Source organism: Oncorhynchus gorbuscha, linkage group LG20, assembly GCF_021184085.1.
Source record: "Oncorhynchus gorbuscha isolate QuinsamMale2020 ecotype Even-year linkage group LG20, OgorEven_v1.0, whole genome shotgun sequence".
Lineage (NCBI taxonomy): Eukaryota > Metazoa > Chordata > Actinopteri > Salmoniformes > Salmonidae > Oncorhynchus > Oncorhynchus gorbuscha.
This window is the reverse complement of record NC_060192.1, coordinates 11,944,091-11,966,533: the sequence shown is the minus strand read 5'-3', so window position 1 is coordinate 11,966,533 and position 22,443 is coordinate 11,944,091. Positions and strand designations below refer to the sequence as shown.

Here is a 22,443-nt window from a genome sequence, read left to right as displayed (position 1 = left end):
ATCGGTGCAAATTGCAAGCCTCCCGAATGTTTTGAGCCCCACCTGTTTTGCATGTTAATTTGGCATTAATACATGTCAATTTTTTAAAAAGCAGCATACAAACATAGTCTCTTTTTTGCCGTCTTGAGTGAGGCAGCTCTAAAATGCAGGTGTTTCAAAATGCAGCCAGCGGAAAATACGGAGCGTAGGGGTTGGTATAATGTTCTCTAGTTCCCCCGCGATTGGCTTACTGTTCTGTCACTCATGTGGACACTATGTCACCACTAAATCTACGGGTAGAGCTCGAAAATTCAAGCCCCTTGGGTGCTGCCATAGAGTTACATTAGAAGTGCCCATCCAAGAAGGCTCATGTGAAAACATGTTATATCTACTGTAGCATTGTCAACATCATATTTTCAAAATCTTAGCTAGCAATCATTGGACATAAACATTACACAACAAGTTGGAAATCGCAAATGATTTGGAAGGAATAGTAGCTAACTGCAAGCGTTTAAAGGTAATCACTAGCCTGTGGGTGTGTGGTCCAAGTCTGGGTTTAAGGTCTCTATTCCAAGCTTAAAATTATGAACATTCATCACCATGGACCATAAAAGGTTGAATACATTGGCTATGCTGTCAATTCAGTATGACCTCTACCGCATTCAAAACAACTGGAAACTCAGAACTGGGAAATCTCAGACTTCAGTGAGTTCAAGACAAACTAGCTACGACTGGGAAAATATGGTCATCCAACTCGGAATTCCAAGTCAGGAACTTGAGCCTCTTTCTAGAGCTCCGATCTGATGATCACTGATGTCAAGATTCAACCTTCAGAGTCCCAGTTGTCTTGAAAGCACCATAAATCCAGAGAATGCCAGACTTTCATGACAAAGTTTGATGACAAAATGTACGCATGAAGGACCGCTGCGCCACCTTCCTCTTCAAGTGAGCACAGCAAAACATGTGATAATATAATACAGTATATGCAATTTGGCAGATATCCAAAGCAACTTGCAGTGCAGTGAAGGTGTCTGAAAACGTGTCCTGTATGTGGTTTGACTGGGGAAGTCACTACCAGAGCCAGCCAGGGAAGAGCTCCAGGGGCTCTGAGCATGGGTAGTATGTAGACAGCCAAACAGCCAGTCATTGGCACCTACTGCCAGGACGGCTAGAGTCCTTGACCATTTTTAGGGCATTCCTCTGACACCGCCTGTGCTCTGCAGCGCCTTGCAGTCGAATGCCAAGCAGTTGCCATACCAGACAGCGATGGAACCAGTCAGGATCCTCTCGAAGGTGCAACTGTAGAACTTCTTGAGGATCTGAGGACCCATGCCAAATCTTTTCAGTCTCCCGAAGGGGAATAGGCGTTGCCGTGCCCTCTTCACGCCTGTCTTTGCGTGTTTGGACCATGATAGACTGTTGGTGATGTGGACACCATGGAACTTGTAGCTCCTGACCTGCTCTACTACAGCCCCACCGATGTATATGGGGGTGTGTTTGACCCTCCCTTTCCTGTAGTCCACGATCAGCTCCTTTGTCTTGATAACAAAGAGGAGAGGTTGTTGTTCTGGTACCACACTGCCAGGTCTTTGACCTCCTCCCTAGGCTGTCTTATCATTGTCGGTGATCAGGCCTACCACCGTTGTGTCGTCGGCAAACTTAGTAATCGTGTTGGAGTCGTGCTTGGCTGCAAACACAGTTGTGGGTGAACAATGAATGCAGGAGGGGACTAAGTATGGACCACTGAGAGGCCCCAGGTGTTGAAGATCAGTGTGGCAGATAAGTTGTTCCCTACCCGTACCACCTGGGGGTGGCCCGTCAAGAAGTCCAGGATCCAGTTGTAGAGGCAGGTGCTTAGTCCCAGGGTCCTTAGCTTAGTGATGCGCTTTGAGTGTTGACCTATTTAAAGGTCTTAGTCACATCGGCCACAGAGAGCATGATCACACAGTCGTCTGGAACAGCTGGTGCGCTCATGCATGCTTCAGTGTTGCTTGCCTCAAAGGTTAGTGTCCCACTCCCTGAAAGCAATTCTACTTTTTAGCTCAGTGAGGATGTCACCTGTAATCCATGGCTTCTGGTTGGGGTATGTATGTATGTACAGTCACTGTGGGGATGACGCCATCAATGCACTTAGGAGAGCTTCCTCTGGATGAGCATTTTCTTCTTTGCTTAAGGCCCTATACAGCTCGTTGAATGTGGTCTTAGTGCCAGCATCGGTGTGGTGCTAAATAGATAGCTACAAAAAAATAGAGATGAAAACTCTCTTGGCAAATAGTGTGGTCTACAGCTTATCATGATGTACTTTACGTCAGGCAAGCAAAACCTTGAGACTTCTTTGATATCAGATTTTGCTCACCAGCTGATATTGACAAAAAGACAGACCACCACCCATCTTACCGGAGGTAGCTGTTCTGAAAACCCATCCAACTGTATATTATCCATGTCATTCAGCCACAACTCGGTGAAACATGAGATATTACAGTTTTTATAGTTCCATTGGTAGGATAGTCTCGAACGGAGTTTATCCAGTTAATCCAGACACTAACGTACTTGTCCTCTTGCTCAGTTGTGCACTGGGGCCTCCCACTCTTCTTTCTATTCTGGTTAGAGACAGTTTGCACTGTTCTGTGAAGGGAGTAGTACACAACGTTGTAAGAGATCTTCAGTTTCTTGGCAATTTCTCGCATATAATAGTCATTTCTCAGAACAAGAATATAGACTGACAAGTTTCAGAAGAAAGTACTTTGTTTCTGGCCATTTTGAGCCTGTAACCACACCCACAAATGCTGATGCTCCAGATACTCAACTGGTCTAAATAAGGCCAGTTGCATTTCTTCTTTAATCAGCACAACAGTTTATCTGTGCTAACATAATTGCAAAAGGGTTTTCTAATGATCAATTATCCTTTTAAAATTATAAACTTGGATTAGCTAACACAACGTGCCATTGGAACACAGGAGTGATGGTTGCTGATAATGGGCCTAAGTAGTTTTTCCTAAGTAGTTTTTCCATTAAAAAATAATCAATTTCCAGCTACAATAGTAATTTACGACATTAATTAAGGAGGCTGTTAAAAATCGCGCAAAATTTCAACATCCTGCTACTCATGCAAGGAATATAGTATATGCATATGATTAGTATATGTGGATAGAAAACAATCTGAAGTTTATAAAACTGGTTACATCATGTCTGTGACTATAACAGAACGTGTGTAGCAGGCAAAATTCCAAGGAAAACTGTTCACAAAAAAAATAAAATCCCTCCGCCAGTCTCTGTATTGTTTATGGCAAGGGAAAATAGATGGCGACCCTTTTAGAATAGCTACAGCTTCCACACGATGTCGCCAGTATTGTCATTTGCTTTGAAGTTAATCCTTGGTCAGATGAGAAATAGGCACTTCCTGTCATCAAGTACACAGCAGGAAGTTTTGAGAGAGAGAAAATGGACCATCATTTCAAAACGTGCTGCTATTGAATACTATTGATTATTAAAGTTTACTAATACCTAAAGTTGGATTACAAAGGTAGTTTGAAGTGTTTTGTCAAACTTTATAGGCAACTTTTTTAATTTAAAAAAATGACGTTGCGTTTTTGAAAGCAGTTTTTTCCTGATCAGACGGGCTTCATAAATGGACATTTTGGGTATACATGGACGGATTTAATCGAAAAAAAGAACCAATTGTGATGTTTATGGGACATATAGGAGTGCCAACAAAGAGGCTCGTCAAAGATAATGAATGTTTTATATTTTATTTCTGCGTTTTGTGTAGCGCCGGCTACGCTAATTATTCTGTTTACGTCCCCTTTGGGTATTCCGGGGGTTGCATGCTATCAGATAATAGCTTCTCATGCTTTCACCGAAAAGCATTTTAAAAATCTGACATGTTGGCTAGATTCACAACGAGTGTAGCTTTAATTGAGTACCCTGCATGTGTGTTTTAATGAAAGTTTGAGTTGTATCGAGTACTGAAATTTCCACTGATGTTGATCCCTGTACAGGGACACTATATCTGATCAATTTGATGTTATTTTAATGAACAAAACATTTGCATTTCTTTCAAAAATAAGGACATTTCTAACTGACCCCAAACTTTTGAACGGTAGTGTACCTCCACACAAACTATCGTTGTATCATAGTATCAATGCCCCCTCCCCCCTTACTAACACGCTTTTTTCTAGCACTAACTCTCACACTTGTCTTTTGTTACTAGCACTGACTTTGCTAATAGCTACTTTACTGTAGCAAAATGCACTCACAGTACTATGACTGTGATATGTGGTTGTCTCAAATAGCTACCGTATGATGAATGCAGTACCTGTAAATTGGATAAGAGCTTCTGCTAAATGTAAAATGTCTAACTCCCTATATTGGCTGACCCTCATCAACTGCCTCACTTTTTGAGAGCCACTCTGAAGCATGTCATTTCTCATGTCTAACTATTTTTCCCCAATGCTACAAGGAGTTCATTCCCCTCAAGGAGGTGACCTTTGCTTGCCTCAGTGACAACATCAGGGAGCCCTTCTTGGCTGACATGTGCCAAATTTGGTGGAAATTTTCACCAGCACCAGGGGAGAGCTAAGGACATGGCCAAACACCTCTCAAGTGCAACATTGTTCATGCTCAGCTGGGTATCAAAGGTATCAAATGGCTTCATGTATGTGTATATTTTCTTTCAGTATTTAATTTTGTGAGTGAAGGGAAAAAATATGAGATTAATACTGAATCTTAAAGGTGTTTTATGGAAACATTAAATATTACTGTACTCCATATCCATACACCCCAGGCTCCACTGCTTCCTCCCAGGGAGGAGGAACACCCCTCGCTCTGGTACTCCATTCTCACAGGCTATATGTTGCCAGGTCAGTCTTGTGGGTGACCCTGTTGGGGTGACATTTTAGTCTTTGGAAGATTATTTAAAAATTATAATAGCATGAGGTCATGGCATACCAGCTCAGATAGAGTTGAGCAATTATCCAGGTGCTTGTTATTATAAAAAATATTTTTATATTCATTAGGATCGCAATAATCAATGTGGCAACTTTTATTATCTAAACCCTCTTTCTGTCATTGTGTTTCTGTCAGACATGTTGGACACCGCGCTGGGCTGTTGACCAGCAATGGCTACCCTCCCCAGGACATGTTGCTATCTTGCGGGTTCTAGCTTATTTTTCCTAAGAGATAAAAATTGGGTTGTTATGTTACCTAAAAATGCATATGGTCCTTTTCTTAGCTGGATGTTTGTAGAATTTTGACCCATACAACATTTTTGGTCCTCCACTCTGACAATTAAGCCACAGATGAAAGGGACAACCTAGCCAGTTTTTGGTTTGTTTCTTTGATTCATCTCACCTTCTTACTTTCACCACTAAGGGTAGTCACCAGATTTCTGTGGGTCTTTACTCCCACAGTTGTGCTTGCAAGTAAACTTCTGCTCTGTTAGCTAGCAGTTTTCTGCTGAAGGCAGTTCTTTGTGATGATAAAATGGGATGATTGCCATCATTTTTTGGAGTCATTACTGAATTATTTAAAGTATAAAACAAACATTAAAATGCTGTTAAGAGGTAAAGTAAAAATCTAAACCAGCCTGTGAAAAATACCTGTATATAGTTATCTTTTACAGTTTACCACCCAGCCAATGTATTCTGTGCATATGACAAATAGACTTGACTTTGATTTTGTGATGTGTATAGCCAGGAAACTTCAGCGACACTGTATGTTATCGGGTAAGTTCACTGGAGTACTCAACATGATCATGCCACGTGAATAGACCTATAAACGTGGCTTGAACACCAACCTGTGTTTCCCATCATATCCGTGGGGTGTGCCAAAGTCATGTATCTGTGACACGGCGTCAAAAACTCCCAAAAACTGTCCGTTTGCGGAAAAGTATGCTGGAATTTTCAACCCAGAAACGTGTATTTTCATGCAGTGATGTCAGATTGATACATACAGTACCAGTCAGAAGTTTGGACGCACCTACTCATTCAAGGGTTTTCTTTATTTTTACTATTTTGTACACTGTAGAATATTAGTGAAGACAACAAAACTATTAAATTACACATATGGAGTCATGTAGTATCCAAGAAAGTGTTAAACAAATCTAAATATATTTTCTATTGGAGATTCTTCAAAGTATCCACCCTTTACACACTCTGAACCACATTCACGAGGAATGCTTTTCCAACAGTCTTGAAGAAGTTTGATGTCTACACTACTTTTCTACAACGTAAAAAATCGTCAAAATAAAGGAAAACCATTGAATGAGTAGATGTGTCCAAACTTTTGACTGGTAATGTACTGTATATGCACTGTATTGTTTTGCTTTTGTGAAAGTGAAATATGGCCTTTATAACATTGATGTTGAAACTGACATTTGAATAATAAAACCTGAGCTGTACCAGCATTAGACAGTACCTGGAGCATGACCCCTGAAGGACACATGATGGAGATAGCCAGGACCCAGATGATGACAATGATCAGCTTGGAGGTGGAGATGGTCAGCTTCTGCTTGAAAGGGTACACGATGCAGCGGAACCTGTCATAGGGAGAGGAGAGAATGGATTGTTCCTTAGTGATCATTTTCAACACGCACACTTTTGTTTCACAAACACACAGCTTAATTCATGATTTCATCAGTTGAAAGAAACCTCACCTGTCCACAGCTATTGCCACCAGAGTAAAGACTGAAGCTGACACTGATATGCCTTGAACCATCCCACTCAGCTTACACACTACACTTCCAAAAGGCCAGCCTGTCAAATAAGACAAAGACGTGATATGTAGAATATACAATGAAAGAAGATATCTGGGAAAAATAATGAGTCAGTAGTGGATACTTAGCTTGAATATTTTTCTTAAGAAAAAGGTACACTCTTAGAAAAAAGGTGCTATCTAGAACCTTGAAGGATTCTTTGGCTGTCACCATCGGTGTAACGGCTGTTGGAAGGAGTGGAGGACCAAGGTGCAGCGTGGTATGTGTTCATCTTTATTATTTGAACTGAACACCGATTAACAAAAAAACAATGAAGAGAACGAAACAAAACCAAAACAGTTCTGTCTGGTGCAGAAAGACAAAACAGAAAACTACCCAAAAAACACAGGTGGGAAAAGGCTACCCAAGTATGGTTCTCAATCATAGACAACAATAGACAGCTGCCTCTGATTGAGAACCACACCCGGCCAAACATACAGGAATAGAAAACATAGAACACAAAAACTTAGAAAGCCCACCCCAACTCACGCCCTGACCAAACCAAAATAGAGACATAAAATGGATCTCTAAGGTCAGGGCGTGACAGTACCCCCCCCTCCCAAAGGTGCAGACTCCGGTCGCAAAACCTAAACCTATAGTGGAGGGTATGGGTGGGCATCTATCTGAGGTGGCGGCTTTGGTGCGGGATGTGGACCCGCACATCCTTAGGCTTGGCCCACTTAGATGGCACATCTGGAGAGGGCACCCTCGCCGCCGACCCCGGGCCTGGGGACCCTCGCAGCAGGCCCCGGACAGGAGGGAGACTCGCGGCAGCTCCGGACAGGAGGGAGACTCGCGGCAGCTCCGGACAGGAGGGAGACTCGCGGCAGCTCCGGACAGGAGGGAGACTCGCGGCAGCTCCGGACAGGAGGGAGACTCGCGGCAGCTCCTTGACAGGAGGGAGACTCGCGGCAGCTCAGGACAGGAGGGAGACTCGCGGCAGCTCCGGACAGGAGGGAGACTCGCGGCAGCTCCGGACAGGAGGGAGACTCGCGGCAGCTCCGGACAGGAGGGAGACTCGCGGCAGCTCCGGACAGGAGGGAGACTCGCGGCAGCTCCGGACAGGAGGGAGACTCGCGGCAGCTCCGGACAGGAGGGAGACTCGCGGCAGCTCCGGACAGGAGGGAGACTCGCGGCAGCTCCGGACAGGAGGGAGACTCGCGGCAGCTCCGGACAGGAGGGAGACTCTGGCAGCTCTGGACAGGAGGGAGACTCTGGCAGCTCCGGACAGGAGGGAGACTCTGGCAGCTCCGGACAGGAGGGAGACTCTGGCAGCTCCGGACAGGAGGGAGACTCTGGCAGCTCCGGACAGGAGGGAGACTCTGGCAGCTCCGGACAGGAGGGAGGCACTCGACTCACCAGGCTGGGGAGACCTACTGGAGGCCTAGTCCGTGGAGGAGGCACAGTATAGACCGGGCTGTGGGGGAGCACTGGAGATCTGGTGCGTAGCCTTGGCACCACTCTTCCAGGCTGAATGTCCACCCTAGCCCAGCAGGTGCGGGGAGATGGAACAGGCCGCACTAGGTCCTCCTGGCGAACTTGGGAAACCGTGCCTAGAGCCGGCGCAGGACTCACCGGGCTGTGGAGGCGCACTGGAGGTCTGGAGCATCAAGCTGTCACAAGACGTGCAAGGCTGGGGAGGCGCACAGGAGGCTTGGTGCGTGGGGCTGGCACAGTCTTCACCAGACGGCTAGCACGCACCTCAGGACCAGTATGGAGAGCTGACTCAGGTGACATCAAATCGAGGACACACTGTTGCACGGATGTCGTGCCTCATGCACCAACACAGCAACTCTCTCATTACTCTCTCCTCCAATCTCCCCATCAACTCCTTCACTGTCTCTGCTTCGGACAAATTCAATTTCACCCCGACTGACTCTGGTTCCATCCTCGGCTCCTTACGGTAAGCACGGGGAGTTGGCTCAGGTCTGAATCCTGACTCTGCCACACTCCCTGTGTGCCTCCCCCCAAAACAAATTTGGGGCTACCTCTCATGTCCGGTTCGTTGCCGTGACTCCTGGTAGCGACGTTGTTCCTCCCTTACTACTTCACCTTGTTTCCATGGCAGGGTCTTGTCCCCTGCCATCACCTCCTCCCATGTCCACGATGTCCTCCATTCTCTCTTCTCCTGGGCCCAGGATCCCTGCTCCTCCTGGCCACGCTGCTTGGTCCTTTGGTGGTGGGTAGTTCTGTAACGGCTGTTGGAAGGAGTGGAGGACCAAGGTGCAGCGTGGTACATGTTCATCTTTATTATTTGAACTGAACATTGATTAACAAAAAAAACAACAAAGAGAACGAACGAAACAGTTCTGTCTGGTGCAGAAAGACACAAAACATAAAACAACTACCCACAAAACACACAGGTGGGAAAAGGCTACCTAAGTAAGGTTCTCAATCAGTGACAACGATAGACAGCTGCCTCTGATTGAGAAACACACCCGGCCAAACACACAGAAATAGAAAACATAGAACACAAAAAATAGAATGCCCACCCCAACTCACGCCCTGACCAAACCAAAATAGAGACATAAAAAGGATCTCTAAGGTCAGGGAGTGGCAATCGGAGAACCATTTGAATATCCCTTTTTGGTTTGAGTAGAACCCCTTTTGCATTCTACATGGAACACAAAACAGTTCTACCTGGAACCAAAAAGGATTTCCTATGAGGATAGCCGAAGAACCCTTTTGGAACCCTTTTTTCTAAAAGTGTAGATAACATGCAATTTCATAAGCATGAACAAAAATGAATAGGGACTGAGTGAGGGAATATGTGGAAAGACAAGTAGAGTGATTGGAAACTGTGTAATAGACATTGGGTCAAAGTAGATAGCACTAAGCACTCTAAGCTCATGACTGTGCCACTTACAGTAAGTTCTGTATAGAAGCAGCCACGGTTGACAGTCTTAGACTGATTTTGTCCATTAGACCTATCAGTTGTCAGAATATAACCATTACAGTAAACACAAACATTCAGGAAAACAACCCCAGTACCACCAACAACATAACAGAGGTAACCGGGTGCTAACCAGGGGTTGGAACCAGTTCAGAGAGCAGACATGAAAACCGGAAAATAACAAACATTTTCAAGAAACAGAAACAGAACTGGGAACTGTTCCAGAATCATTCTTTTTAAAGCACGGGAATCGGTTAATAACATTATTTTTTGTTACACAATAAAACCAACAAAGCGCCTGTCACTCAGAAACTTCTTCCAGTGTCTGCCTGCCAGCTGAAAATCTGTCCGTGGGTGTGTGTGTAGCCTACCTCCCCTCCCCCTCTGAATATTTATTTTTTTATTAGAGAAGAATGGATTCACTTTTTCAATGCTAGTTAAAGATACTATTGTTTCACATTGGACTTATTAACTACAAAAAGGTCATTTTAAATGTTGGTGACGATCTGCACACAGAAGCTTGTTAGCTAGCTCTGGTCCAACGTTAAGCCAATCAGAAGTTCAGAGAAATTCAAAGTTCCTCCACAGAAGCCGCTCCTCCCGAGATAAAATTCTGTAGGTATAAGTCAGATAATGCACGTCATAACATAATACACTAGAACAAGGGTGCTAGCCTTGGCATGCAAGGGTATTTGCCTTAGCACGCCAAGGCTTTTTTAAATTATTATTTATTTGCGTGGCTTGCCAAGCCTTGGCTTGATTTTTATTATCTCACTTATTTTAAGCAGGTAATTTATTTTTATAGACTGGACAAAATTTGTGAAATTGCATGCATTGGTTTCGAAATTGCATTGATATTCACCGCAATGTTGTAGTTATTACCAAGGTATGTCAACCTGATTAGCCAATGGGTTTTCATGATTTTGCAGGAGATTAATATTATTAGTTCAGCGCAAGCCTCTCCCGCCAAATTCAAAACCAAGGCAGCACTGAAGATGAGAGATTCGTTTTCACTTGGCTATGAGCTAGCAAGCTTTCTTTTGTTATTTAAAGTGGTTCAGACCGCAAAATCTCATCAGCAAAGAAAAAATAAGGCAGATTTCCACTCATGTATTGCCTCTTGGACAACCGAATATGGATTCTCTGTTGTAAAACTGTTGTTTGTTGGACGTCAAGTCAAGTGCACAGTGTCGTTTTGAAACGAGACATGAGAAAAACTTCAAGAATGAGGCGGGCAAGCCTGAATGAATTAAGATGGCCGTGTCCAGGTATGAAAAGCAAAGAAGTGTGTTTAAAAAATCTACATGCAGTCAAAAATCAAGCAACAGAGGGGAGCTACAAAAGTTGCGCAGTGCACTGCTAAACATGGAAAACCATTTACTGAAGGGAAATATATCAAGGAGTCTTTCCTGAGTAGTTCGCAGGCTTTATTTGATGTAATTGCCTAACAAAGACACAATCATCTCAAATATAGAATACATGCCTGTGTCTGCCATAACTGTTGAAAGGCGCATTACTGAGATGGTTGAAAATATAAAGGAGCAGCAAACTATAGCGTTAAAGTGTGGCTCTTGATGAGAGTGTGGATGTGAATGACATTCCACATCTGTCAGTTGTTGCAAGATACTGTGACTCAGAGCAGGTACGCGACAAGCGCCTTTGTCTAAACACCATGCATGGTACTACTAAAGGGGAAGATGTAGCAAAACCCTTCACTGATCATTTAAAGGAGAGAGGTGTCGATATTAAAAACATATTCTCTATTACAACTGACCGTGCCCCCGCTATGGTGGGGAAACAAAGGATTCGCAATGCTGATAGCAGATAAGATTGGCCACCCCTGTGGTTAATTTTCACTGTATTATTCACCAAGAGAATATGTTACAATATTTCAAATTCCGATTTAGGCACCGTGTAGTTAAAATTGGGAATTTCTTTGTTGCTCGCTTATCTTTGACACAGACAGTTTGACACTGCTGGAAGAGATGGAACAAATCCTCAAAGGCTTGCCTCTTCACTGCAGTTTCAGGTGGTTAAGTGGACGGAAGGTTCTGGAATGGTTTGTGAAGTGTTTGGATACAGTTAAAGCTTTTTGTCAGAAAAGGGCCAAAACTACCCAAAGCTTGAGGATGAGGATTGGCTTGTAAAATTGATGTTTCTCACTGATATAACAGGTCACCTCACTGAGCTCAACCTGCACCTGCAGGGTGCAGAAAAATTTCAGCAAGTACTAATGTAAACGTGTGTGTATTTGTGTTGCAGGGGATTTGGAATAAGACGGGGGAGATGGAAGACGGAGTAGGCTACAATTCTCAGCAACAGATATAGAGTTGATAATATGGAAATAAGATTATTTTTTTTTACATTCAGTTCATCTTAGTTGTTTATTTTTATTGAACCTTGTATTTTTTAATCACATGTATTATTTGACCTTTGTAGTTATGTAGCCTATTTTGTAATGGGACTGTTCCACAAAAACACATGAAAGAGGAGCAATTTATACACATTATTATTATTATTATTATTTTAAACAAAGATGCATAAATCATCTTTCCAAGTGTTCCAACAAAATGTTCACATATAAACAATTGAATTGTCTGATAAATGCAATTAAAAACAGTAGAAGACACTTGAATCGAAATCTGGATTCTATCTAGATAAAACATATCCAAGGAATATTATCCATAAATCAAAACCATAAAACTACCATTTAGACCGCTTAAGGAAACATAATATACATAAAGCCACTCCTATCAAGTCACAATAAGACCGAATTCAAATTAATACATCAAAATGAAAATGACCATAGCATTAAAACTGCTGACCACAACTGCATGTCAGACAAATACACATAACGCAATGAAATAAGAGGCATAACATCAAAGGAATTACTTACAATCATCAAGGACGCTTGCCAAACAATATCGACCAAACAATGTCGAAAATCAGGAAGTACAATACAAAGATCTATAGATGCGTTTGAAAAGGAGCGAAGACGGCGCCGGATTCAACAACTTGGACATAGCCTTGGTGCGGCATTGCTCATCTGATGCAGGTAGGCCTTTAGTGGAGCTGGGTTGTGCTAATGGACAGCACCTCCGTTTAGCGAGCTATGGAATGCATCTGTGTGTCCACAATTAGACATAAAACAAACACAATTAGTTATAATATACATAGAAAATCATAACTGGCATGCAGATCGTTTGAAATGGTAGGATAAATTGTGAAATGGCACTCCACACAAAAAAAGGTTGCCGGCCCCTGCACTAGGAGTACCCTAGCTCTATAGGTGGTAAATCATTTCATCTGAATAATTTGATTCAATGCAATTTCCTCTTTGAGGACTGCAACTGTAGAAAAACAATTTATTTATGCCTATTAATATGCCATTGTCAACTTCCTGTCTATGGTTATTTTGCTCACTGTCAATTGCTCGCTGTCCAGTAAATTAGTATTATGATTAATGCAGTCAGTCTACCGATTCAAAATTGGCCTACAAACGCTCCTTTGCATTATGGCAGCTAAATCTCCCATAGTAACCATGCCATTCCAAACACAAAAACAAAACAACAGCAAAATATAGTGTCCAGTGGTATATAAGAGGACAACGCTCTTCTTTTGGACTTAAAATCGCTTACCGTGTCATAATATAGATTATCAATTTATTTTCCTGTGTCTATTTTCTTCCTTAGTTGTCTGTCAATGTTGTACAATGTTATAGCTATAGCAAATGCTTAAGAATGAATGATTTGCCATTTACAGTATAATGGTTGATATCCAACCGTTGGATCAAGAAGTGATTGTAAGGGCTATGCGCTGCAAATGAGCGTAAACTAAACCATAATGGTGCCATGCATCTGACTTGACTGTTAGTGATTGAATGTGTTTAAAAATATATATAAATACATTGTTTTAATTCATTTATTTGCTAGGGACAGATACAATGATTCAATGTTTTAATTGTATATATCCCAAACATATTAGCCTATTATTATCTACTTATGTATTATCTATACTGCCTAAAACTTTTATAAACCATCTAATAATAAAAAGTTAGTCATAAAAGTTTTAGTTAAAAGACCATCTTTTTTTATAGCTCCTGAACAGTTATTCTGATTCCCATGTAAAAGTAGCCTTTTGAGTGACTATTTTGGGGGGATAGAAACGCTCACAATTTGAGAAATTGTACTTATTCTCTCATGGCTGACTACCAGGAAGTTAGAAAAGACAGGCTAAGTGGGCAGAGAGCTTGTATTCATGAGCTCACCTTTATTGACAGCTCCTATGTCAAGTAACTTGGATGCAGTGAGCCGTGTTGAAAAAAAATGATCTCAAGAAAATTTCAATTTAATCAATTATGTAAATTATTTATATATCTCCCATTTTTCTCTTGTGTCACAGCAACACCGATTGATATGTTGAAATGACAACTGGTAGAGTTTTTAACAACCCTTCCCCGCCTTTTGAAGACCTAGCTAGACAGTAACTAGCTCACATCAGATACAGATGAAAGGAGAGACATTTAATTATCTTTGCCATGGATTGATAGTGTAAACTTTTAATTATATTTGCTGACACCCTACAGTAAATTTTTGGCACCAGTAGAGTAGCTATCTAGTTATATAAACCACGCCTCTCCACAAACACACCTTCTTCAATGTTGGTTACTAGGTGGTACTTATTCAAATGAGGTAAGAGAATATCATGTTACCATTGGTGTATTCAAATGAGAGAGTTAGGGCGATGTCACCCTAGCCCCTTAATAATCCTGCCTCCTGAAATCAAGTGTTTGACATGGGGGAATGGACCAGTAACGTTATGATTAAACTTAATTCATGTACAGTGGGACAAAAAAGTATTTTGTCAGCCACCAATTGTGCAAGTTCTCCCACTTAAAAAGATGAGAGAGGCCTGTAATTCTCATCATAGGTACACTTCAACTATGACAGACAAAATTAGAAAAAAAATCCAGAAAATCACATTGTAGGATTTTTTATGAAATTATTTGCAAATTATGGTGGAAAATAAGTATTTGGTCAATAACAAAAGTTTATCTCAATACTTTGTTATATACCCTTTGTTGGCAATGACAGAGGTTTGCTAATCCCTGCTGCAGACGTTCTTACTAAAAAGCAGCGGTTTGATCAAACAAGGACTGACTCAGTTTGAGTACTGGCCATCGCAATCAGATAGGGTCCCGCAGGTGGCCTCTCTTGTCTTTCAATGATAAAAAAATATTCAGAAGTGGTTCCAGAGGACCATGGGTACCAACTCTGTATTTATAGTCACAAAACCAATTATGCTTTCGGGGAATCTCAAATTGTCTTGTCGGAAGAAGAATTTGACTGGCTACAGCGCTTCCACCAAATCCACCCCTCTCTAAGCGGTTATTAGGGATCATCCGATACATTTTTGTCGGGGCAAGGCGTAAGCGTGGGAGAAAATATTTGAAGAGTATGGGCTGTGATGTGACGTTTGGAAGTCTAAGGTGTTCAATTTTCAACATTCAATTTCACCCAAGATAGCTTCACAGATCAAGGAATTGTTAATTACATTTTGGGTACACAGAATCGTTATTAGAATTCGGTCAGGTTGCCCAGAAAACGAAGAATGCTGATTCAAAATAAATAGAGAATAAATTATAATTGTACATCATTTTATTGAGTTTGTGTCCTTAATCGGATGGTCTTTATTTGGTCTGCCCCAGCCTTCCCTGGCCCCGGATCTTTCATTCATTTTTAAGGGTGGGTTACCATGTGCAGGGCTGAACTGTGAACAACAGTGTGGAGCTCCATAGGGTAGGCTTAGGGAGTAGGCCATGGTCTCAGGCCCAGGGAGAGGTCAGGCAAGAGGGCAGGCAGGTGGATTGGCAGGGCAGGCATGGAGGGCAGACTTCGAGTGTAGGCCTAGAGCTCTGGGCTTAGGCTGTGGAGCTCCAGTGTAAGGCGTGGAGCTCGAGTGGGTGAGGCAGGAGTGAAACGCAGGAAGTGGGTACCCCGAGGGGGGCAGAAGTCACCATGTCAGTGGGAGCCTGTCTGGAGCTCCATAGAGGGCCAAGGGAGAAGGTTGAAAAGTGGGTCTGTCATTTTTCAGAGTGCTCCTATTGATTTGTATTGGGTGACCAGGTATTGGGTGCCCTTGGTTAACTGCTCTGAAACGGCCAGTGGCTCCCCCCAGTGACTGACCCTGGGTAGGGGCCTTGGTCTTCCCAGTCGGGGTCCCCCCCAACAAAGCCATGGACACCCAGCACACCCTTGGTGGCCCCTGGAGCTTTCCCCCTATGCCGCTCGGATACCAGGTGCATGGATCCAGTGTGCGGTTCCAACTAAAGTAAATCGCTGATATTTATATGCTTGTATCTCTCCCAATACAGACTTGTTCAGGGTCGATTGGGGGTCGCTGGTGAACCGGGTCTTACCAACTTTCTCTCCCAAAATGGACCTGTTGGTTCCCATCGCCTGGATTTGCCTATAGGGAGAAGCTCAGGGAACTGGCAGTGTGGTGCCAGGAAAATAACCTCTCCCTCAATGTGAGCAAGACAAAGGAGCAGACTACAGGAAAAGGCTGGCTAAACAGGCACCCATTAACATCAACAGGGCTGTAGTGGAGCGGGTTGAGAGTTTGAGAGATCACCAATGATCTACCATAGTCAAAACACACCAAGACAGTCGTGAAGAGGGCATGACAAAACATTTTCTCCCTCAGGAGGCTGAAAAGATTTGGCATGGGTCCCCAAATCCTCAAAAAGTTATACAGCGGCACCATCGAGAGCATCCGGACTGGTTGCATCACTGCCTGGTATAGCAACTGCTTGGCGTCCTACCGTAAGGCGCTACAGAGGGTAGTGCGTACGGCCCAGTACATCACTGGGGCCAATTAATCAAATGGCCACTGGACTACTACATTTACACCCTTCCATTTGTTTTGTACACTACTGCTATTCACTATTAATTATATATGCATAATCACCTCACCCCTACCTAAATATACAAATTACCTCTAACCAGTACCGCACACTGACTCGGTACATGTACCCCCTTTATATAACCTCGTTATTGTTATGTTATTGTGTTACTTTTTATAATTTTTTACTTTAGTTTATTTGGTCAATATTTTCTTAACTCTTTCTGAACTGCACTGTTGGTTAAGGGCTTGTAAGTAAGCATTTCACGGTAAGGTCTACAATTGTTTAATTCGGGGCATGTGACAAATAAAGTTTGATTTGATTGTGCCAGACTGGCTCTCCCCCTTGCTCTGTCTAGCCACTAGCCTCCGCATAAAAACAAAATGGTGAAAACACCTTGCTGCCCCAGGTTACCCCTGGGGCTACGCCTTTCTGAGGGTTGCTTTGCATCAATCGGAAACCCCCGGATTTTCACAGTTGGGGCAGTAGCAGGCCTCCTCCATGTGGCCTTCGTCCTCCGAAGTGTAGACCAGGACGACTCGGTGGAAAGACAGGGGGTCTCGCCTCTCTCCCTTCTCCCCCGTGCACTCCTCCTTTCCCTTCCCGTCTCGGAGGGAGGCACCCACCTGACTCTGCGTCCCGGCTCCCCGCATCTCACCATTTTGCCTGGGTTGCACCCAACTGACTCTCTCTGTTTCCCTCGTTATGCACGGCATCAATGCTGCATCTGAAGAGGATGGGGGTTACTGGTGAACCAGGTATTCTCATTTGTTTCCCTGTTGTACTCTGCTAAGCACTGCCTAATTCAAACCTCTGCTGTTGGCAGTGTAGTGCAGTGCAGTGTGTCTCACTCCTACCGCCTCTCTATCCCTTGGCTCAGGGAGCTCGTGGTCGGGAGAGGGCTTTGGCTCTGACTCTGCACCCTGGCACCCCATATCCCCCCATTTGTTTTAGCAGGTGTCCCATAAGGACAGAGAGAGCTAGTGCGTCCACGTCCTTACCAACCACTGCCTGTTGATTGCCTGCCCAGGTACCCTCCACAGCTGTGGGCAATCCTGCAATTGTGTAGGGTTAAGGTTGAGCCAAAGTTTGGACATGAAACTATGGTTAGTGTTGTGGTTGAGGGGTAGGGTCAGGGTTCGGAGGCATTTGAGTACTAACCTGTTATGATGTTGTCCACCAGGGTAGTGGGCATACAGAATATGCCAACCAACAAATCACTAATAGCCAGATTGAGTATGAAGAGGTTGGTGACTGTCCTCATATTCTTGCTACGCAGCACGATGAAACACACCACACCATTCCCCACCATACAGACCAGGAAGATGAACAGGTAGGACACAATGAAGACTACCGCCACCGAGGGCTCGTGGAGGTACAAGTCCACATAGGTGACATTCTGTTGGGTGTAGTGGTAGGGTGGGTATTGGAGGCATTGGGGGTCCCTTGAGGAGTTGAAGTAAAAGGTGTTCCAGTCTTCTGAGCTGTTGGAACAGTTGGGATCCAGAGTCGGTGTCATGGTGGAATCTGAGGAGGGATTGGGGGGGTGAGGGAAAGAAAGAGAAAGAGAAAATGGGAGGGAGAGTATGACGGCGAGATGGTGGTTTTAGATTGTGGGTTTCTTTGTTCTGTACAGATAGTGAAATGATTCGTCACGTTGGACACCTTGTGAATATACTATAGTGGTTGACAAAAGAAAAGTTCTGGTAGAAATGATGTGCAACAGCCTGGCTATTTTCAGATTAAATTTTTTCTCCGTCAAAAGCCATCTTTCTATTGTGGCGTTGAACCTTGAAGGGACTTACCATTGACATACAGTACACCATATGTGATAAATATTATATTGTGTGTACTGTAGGTCTCTATGGATGTGTGTGTGTGGCAGTGAGTGGAGGGAGGCGTAAACAGGGCTGTAGTGGAAGGTAACAAGTAAATACCGTTTACAAACCTTTTTTATTTTGCTCAAGCGTTTACCCACCTTTTGCGGGAAAATGCATTAAAAGTATAGGGAGCATTACTTCTTTAAACAATCCTGAATGGCTATCAGCATTCACCCACCTACTATTTTACCACTACATCACTGGGTGTAACCATTTCAACCTTTCAAGTCATTCAGATTTAAATTACCAGGACCGTGTGCTGAGACTATGTTAGAAACATCCTATTTACAAAATCATCCAATCAAGAAAGCCCATACTCAGAAAGGTAAAAGCCTTCACAATCTACAGGTAATAAAAGGCAATACCACACTCACATGAAGTGGATAGTGATTGGTCACCATTACATACAACATACATAACCTAGTCTCCAGAAATCAACTAGAACCATTTTTCTTTCTTGATGATTCCGTCAAGTGTATGCTGTCTCTCAACTTCACTCACATGCACACGCACACGCACACGCACACGCACACGCACACGCACACGCACACACACACACACACACACACACACACACACACACACACACACACACACACACACACACACACACACACACACACACACACACACACACACACACACACACACACACACAGACAGAGACAGAGACAGACAATTAAAACATGAGCTTGAGTGAAAAATTCCAACGTATTTTTTATGGTGATATTCTGCTGGCATGCTGGTACCCCTCTGTGCACCAAGGCATCAAAACGATCAAATCACTTCAAAAAATTGGCAAATTTCTCAAATATTTGACTGGAGAGAATTATCCTTGATATCAAGCTCTTTTCTCTCTGAAGTTCCAAACTGCAAACGATTGATAAGTACACTCCTTTAGGCTGTTGTTAACTTTCACATATGACATTTTAACAGAGTTGACAAGTAGTTTTGAAGTACTCTTTTCTAGCTAAATATACTTCACATACCACCTGTGGGCACTTTCATCCTTACTTTACTCTTTACTTCTAAAGAAAGGTAAGTGAAGATTTTCAATTGGATTTAGAAAAAAACTCCACCAACATGAGAAATGATCCGATCAGACTGACTTCCAGATTCTGTCAGTTCACCTGCAGCACTTCATTACTTAAGCCACGGGTGATACCCACTGATGGAATTTACCATATAGCAATCATTCTGAATTTCAATCAGCATATTCTCTAGGGCCCTCTCCTGGGCAGATCTGGGTTTTAGACATTGACCATTTGACCATTTGACTGCCTGGAGTGCCAAGTGGGGTTTTCTCTAGTGGTTTATTTAATTGGTTGCATTGCACCAGGCAAGCTCAATCAAGTACAGCTAAATTATTTGAAAGATCACAAATACTAATAGAATCCAGTCTAAACACAGATAAACTGATCTGTAATCCTCTACAACCTCCAGTCAACAACTGGACATGACCAAAACCAAGATCAGCAAGCAGAATTAATGAGAAGCAATTAGTCACCCTATGCACATACACAGAATGCCAGATGTGAAGAAATCAAGGGAGATTTAAGAACCTTTTTATGGAAATAATTCAAATTGAACTCATGTAGATGTTAGAATTCAATATGTAATAAAATATCTATATTTAATTACATTCACACAAACTCAATTTCAGTTCCTGAATTATAAACTTAATTGTGCCAATCTCTAGCTGAAATTAGATGGATGGGAGTGGGTGGACTGCTATACCACCTGCCATTGATGAGAAAGACAGTCGTATACACTGTAGGCCATCTACTCACTGAACTTTGACACTACAACTTAAATATGTAGTTGTAGAGTATCAATTAAGGTCAGTCATATAATTAGGTTGATTATGGACCATGTGATGGCTGTCGTCATCTCGCTTTGAAAAGTGACAATTTGTATGCGTAAAAAAAAGGCAAAGTCTTTTTTAAATGGATAGGCATAATGCTTTGATGATTTATCATTACTTTCTAACATTTAGATTTTTTTTTTTTAATTACTTCACACCTAGCGTCATAACACATTATGACATGGTCATAACCTGTAATAATATGGTCATAGCTGTCATGACCCATATATTTACACATGTTGTAACATATATTGCATTATTTTATGGCTAATTGTGATAACTACATAAGTGTCAAAACCCACATGTATTCACATTTTTTTCCCCTGCCAAGAAGCTTCCTTTTGTTTGACAGTGTGTTCCTTAAATCCTTTATGGTAACTTGTCATGCATTTTTTACAGTCATGTTTTTTTCATCAGATTTTAAAGAACTTGTAGAAAATACACTTTATGACACTGTCAATAAGCATTATAAACATCAGAATCGTGTAAGCCAGATAGGCCTACCAAAGTACAGTCAGTCAGTCATCAGTTAAAAAGAGGATGTCTTGTCCTGCTCCTGAAATCTGCTCTTGCATTCATCAGCAACAGAGCTTTGTTGTGGGTGTATGTGTGACATCAATGTGTACACAATTACCATTTAATATGGTCAATTTCAGAAAATGTGATATAACATAAAAATAATGTTGACAAGTATGCTATGGTGTAATGGAATGTTTTGCTTTGTGTGGTAGGTTTTGAGGGTCTTGAACCTCTTTACGCAGGTTTCATAACCAGCCATACAATAACTACCGTGGTAGGTTTTGTGGGTTTGGACACTTATGTAGGTGTCATAATCAGCCATAAAATAACGCAATATATGTCACAACCGGTCTAAAAAAATGTGTCATGATCATATTATGACAGGTTATGACAAGTTATGCCAGCTGTTATGACATATTATATGACATTATATGACATATTATGACCATGTCATAATGTGTTATGATGCTAGGTGTCAACTAAAGTGTTACCAAAAAAAATAAGAAAGATCTTGCCTTACCTTAAGAACTTCATAAAATGTCCAACTGATAATATTTCCTTCCAAAAGGTGATGTAGAAAACTAGAAGAGGAAGACTCAAAAGTCCAAAGAGATAGATGTGCTCACTGCTGAATGAGAGCACTGCTTTGAAGAAGATCTGTACATAGCAACGACCGAGAAGAGAGACACGGACTGACTGTTGTCGCTCCGCGCGCTTTGGCACAAATAAATCCAATAACAAGCACAAGAGGCGCAGTATTGCAGGGCGGGTAGGTAAAGTGCATGCTGCTGTTATGATGCTGATGTTTTTTCGAGATGGATGGTTTGTTTATATGGTTGAGGCTACCAGCACTGCTCTTTGGAAAATATGAAATACCAGCACTGCTCTACTGTAAAATATGAAATGCCCCCTCATAGAATTAACTCTAAATAATGTTTATGATCACAAATAACAATAACTGTAGGACCCTGTTTATAAATGTGGTTGTCGACATTGGCACGTTCATGATTTTCTGGCACAGTAAATGCCGCACAAGGCTACGGGCCAGAAGGTTAAGGGTTCGCTGACCACCACAGACAAATCTACCTGACTGTTTTATTATGCCTAAACTAAAAAATCTAATCAAATCAAATGTATTTGTCACATACACATGGTTAGCAGATGTTAATGCGAGTGTAGCGAAATGCTTGTGCTTCTAGCTCCGACAATGCAGTAATAACCAACGAGTAATCTAACCTAACAATTCCAAAACTACTACCTTTACAAGTGTAAAGGGATAAAGAAAATGTACATAAAGATATATGAATGAGTGATGGTACAGAACGGCATAGGCAAGATGCAGTAGATGGTATCGAATACAGTATATACATGAGATGAGTAATGTAGGGTATGTAAACAAAGTGGCATAGTTTAAAGTAGCTAGTGACACATGTATTACATAAAGATGAAGTAGATGATATATGCATATACATATGAGATGAGTGATGTAGGGTATGTAAACATTATATTAAGTAGCATTGTTTAAAGTGGCTAGTGATATATTTTACATACATTTCCATCAATTCCCATTATTAAAGTGGCTGAGTTGAGTCAGTGTGTTGGCAGCAGCCACTCAATGTTAGTGGTGGCTGTTTAACAGTCTGATGGCCTTGA

The 22,443-nt window shown here is 42.4% G+C and overlaps 1 protein-coding gene across 1 annotated transcript in view; it reads right to left on the bottom strand.

Moving 5' to 3' along the window:
- The window catches only part of LOC124007392 (neuropeptide FF receptor 2-like), a 45,396-nt gene extending 24,034 nt beyond the window's left edge, over positions 1-21,362 (bottom strand). The window contains exons 1-4 of the mRNA XM_046317903.1: positions 21,311-21,362; positions 17,689-18,054; positions 6,632-6,731; positions 6,394-6,514 (exon numbers count right to left, since the gene is read on the bottom strand). Of these exons, the coding sequence (XP_046173859.1) occupies positions 6,394-6,514; positions 6,632-6,731; positions 17,689-18,046 (579 nt within the window). The 5' untranslated portion in view covers positions 18,047-18,054; positions 21,311-21,362. The remainder of the gene's footprint in view (positions 1-6,393; positions 6,515-6,631; positions 6,732-17,688; positions 18,055-21,310) is intronic.
- Between the last annotated feature and the right edge of the window lie 1,081 nt (positions 21,363-22,443).